The sequence below is a fragment of the Gekko japonicus genome, unplaced genomic scaffold, assembly GCF_001447785.1.
Source record: "Gekko japonicus isolate JY-2015 unplaced genomic scaffold, Gekko_japonicus_V1.1 scaffold4627, whole genome shotgun sequence".
NCBI lineage: Eukaryota > Metazoa > Chordata > Lepidosauria > Squamata > Gekkonidae > Gekko > Gekko japonicus.
In genome coordinates, this window is record NW_015162099.1 from 50,949 (window position 1) to 52,788 (window position 1,840).

The window sequence follows — 1,840 nt, forward strand, 5'->3', positions numbered from 1 at the left end:
CGGGACCGTTGGGGGCGGGGTGTGTGGCCTTATGACACATTTCCGGTGATGTCAGGGGGTGTGGCCTTATGACACACTTCCGGTGATGTCAGGGGGTGTGGCATATGCTAATGAGTTGTGCTAATGAGTTCCCCTAGCTCTTTTTCTGCGAAATGACCCCTGAATATCATACCCTCAATGACTCTACAGGAGAGATTTCTGAATAGGCCTTATTCTGATAGAATTTGCCCTTGTGGCCTCGATAGGATTGATACATCTTGTCATGTTTTGCTTTGATGCGGGTTCTTTGAGAATATAAGGGATCATTATATTAAGCTTCTAATTGATCAGTCCTCCCCCTACAACCTGTCTCCTTTGCTTAGGAATAAGGATCCTAAGATCACTATGGCAATAGGAAAAATCATTTCAATCCTTTTAGCCCTTGCGTCCGAAAAATGAGGAATGAGCATTTTCTGCTGCTCAAGGTTTGTTAATCAATGAGCTGCTAAGAGAATAAAAGGGGGAAAAGGAAAGGAAACTCTCTGTTTCCAGTAGGCCCTTTACATCGTTCATACCAAGTTGCAAACTTTGACATTCTTTTTCTTGCCGAACTTTATCGATCCTCTAGGAGGATCTGAACTCGAGCTTGCCTAAGTGAATGGCGGTCATCTTACCAGCTCTCATAGTGATGTTGCCATGGAAACAACCCCGGAAGGAATCGTAGCACTTGACGATGGTAGCATTGTCCGTGGAACACTCCTCGCCATGGCAGCTGTAACATTCCACCCCGTTCGGAACCATTGCAGTCTCGTTACCTGGAAAGCAAAAACCTGGAATGAGTGTGGACAAAGGGCATAGGGGCACTCTGTAAAGGGTTCCAACACCCTGGCTTCCTTCCCCCAAAGCATGCTGGGTACACTGGTCTGTGAAGGGGCCAATCGGAAAAGTGTGCACAGTTTCCCAAAACTATAGCTTCCTGTTTCAGAGATAGAAGAAGAGGAGATTGGATAATACCCCACCCTTCACTACCCAAAGGAGAGCAGCTTACATTCTCTTTTCTTTTCCCCTCCCCACAACAGACAGGCTGTGAGGTAGGCGGGGCTGAGAGAGAGCTCTTTCGAGGACTGCTCTTGAGAGAACAGCTCTTAGGTCACTGACCTAAGGTCACACCAGCAGCTGCACGTGGAAGAGTGGGGAATCAAACCTGCTTCTCCCAGATTAGAGTCCGCGCTCTAATGCCATCCTTCAGGTAGGACCTGGGGATCCCCTGGAATTACAGGCCATCTTCAGCCTACAGACATGAACTCTTCTGCCGAAAATGGATGCTTTGGAGAGTGGACTCTGTGGCACTGTACCCCACTGAGGTCCCTGCCCTCCCCAAATCTCCAGGAGTTTCCCAACCTGGATCTAGCCACCTGACAACCAATGTTCCCTCTAAGCTGTGGAGTCCTGTGAGCAAAAATTCTACTTTGTGAGCCACTGGAATTGAAGTTGTGAGCGAGCGATTTGGCTGCTGCATAAATCAGTTTGCTTTGGAGCCCTCCTTCCTGAGCGGAGACAAAAAATGTGTGAGCCGGAGGCTAAAAAACCTGTGAGCTAGCTCACACTAACTCAGCTTAGAGGGAACACTGCTGACAACCCCATCGCTTGAAGGAAATCAGTGCAGTCGTACCCGTTTTTAAACAGGTCTATCTTGATAGTTCAGGATGTACCCCCATCTCAGATTAAGGGTACAACAAACTAGGGTGTTGGATGCTCTGATAAGGACACCTGTCTTTTTTCTCCCAAAAACAGCGATAGGAAAGGGGTGCTCTGACCAGGTCCACGGTGCAGGAAGAGGGAAGAATTCAAATATCTCTTC

The 1,840-nt window shown here is 48.0% G+C and overlaps 1 protein-coding gene across 1 annotated transcript in view; it reads right to left on the minus strand.

Annotated features, from left to right (window-relative positions):
• LOC107105654 (ly6/PLAUR domain-containing protein 3-like) overlaps positions 1-1,840 on the minus strand; it is a 25,328-nt gene that overhangs the window by 4,095 nt on the left and 19,393 nt on the right. The window contains exon 4 of the mRNA XM_015405651.1: positions 654-794. Coding sequence (XP_015261137.1) covers positions 654-794 — 141 coding nt within the window. The remainder of the gene's footprint in view (positions 1-653; positions 795-1,840) is intronic.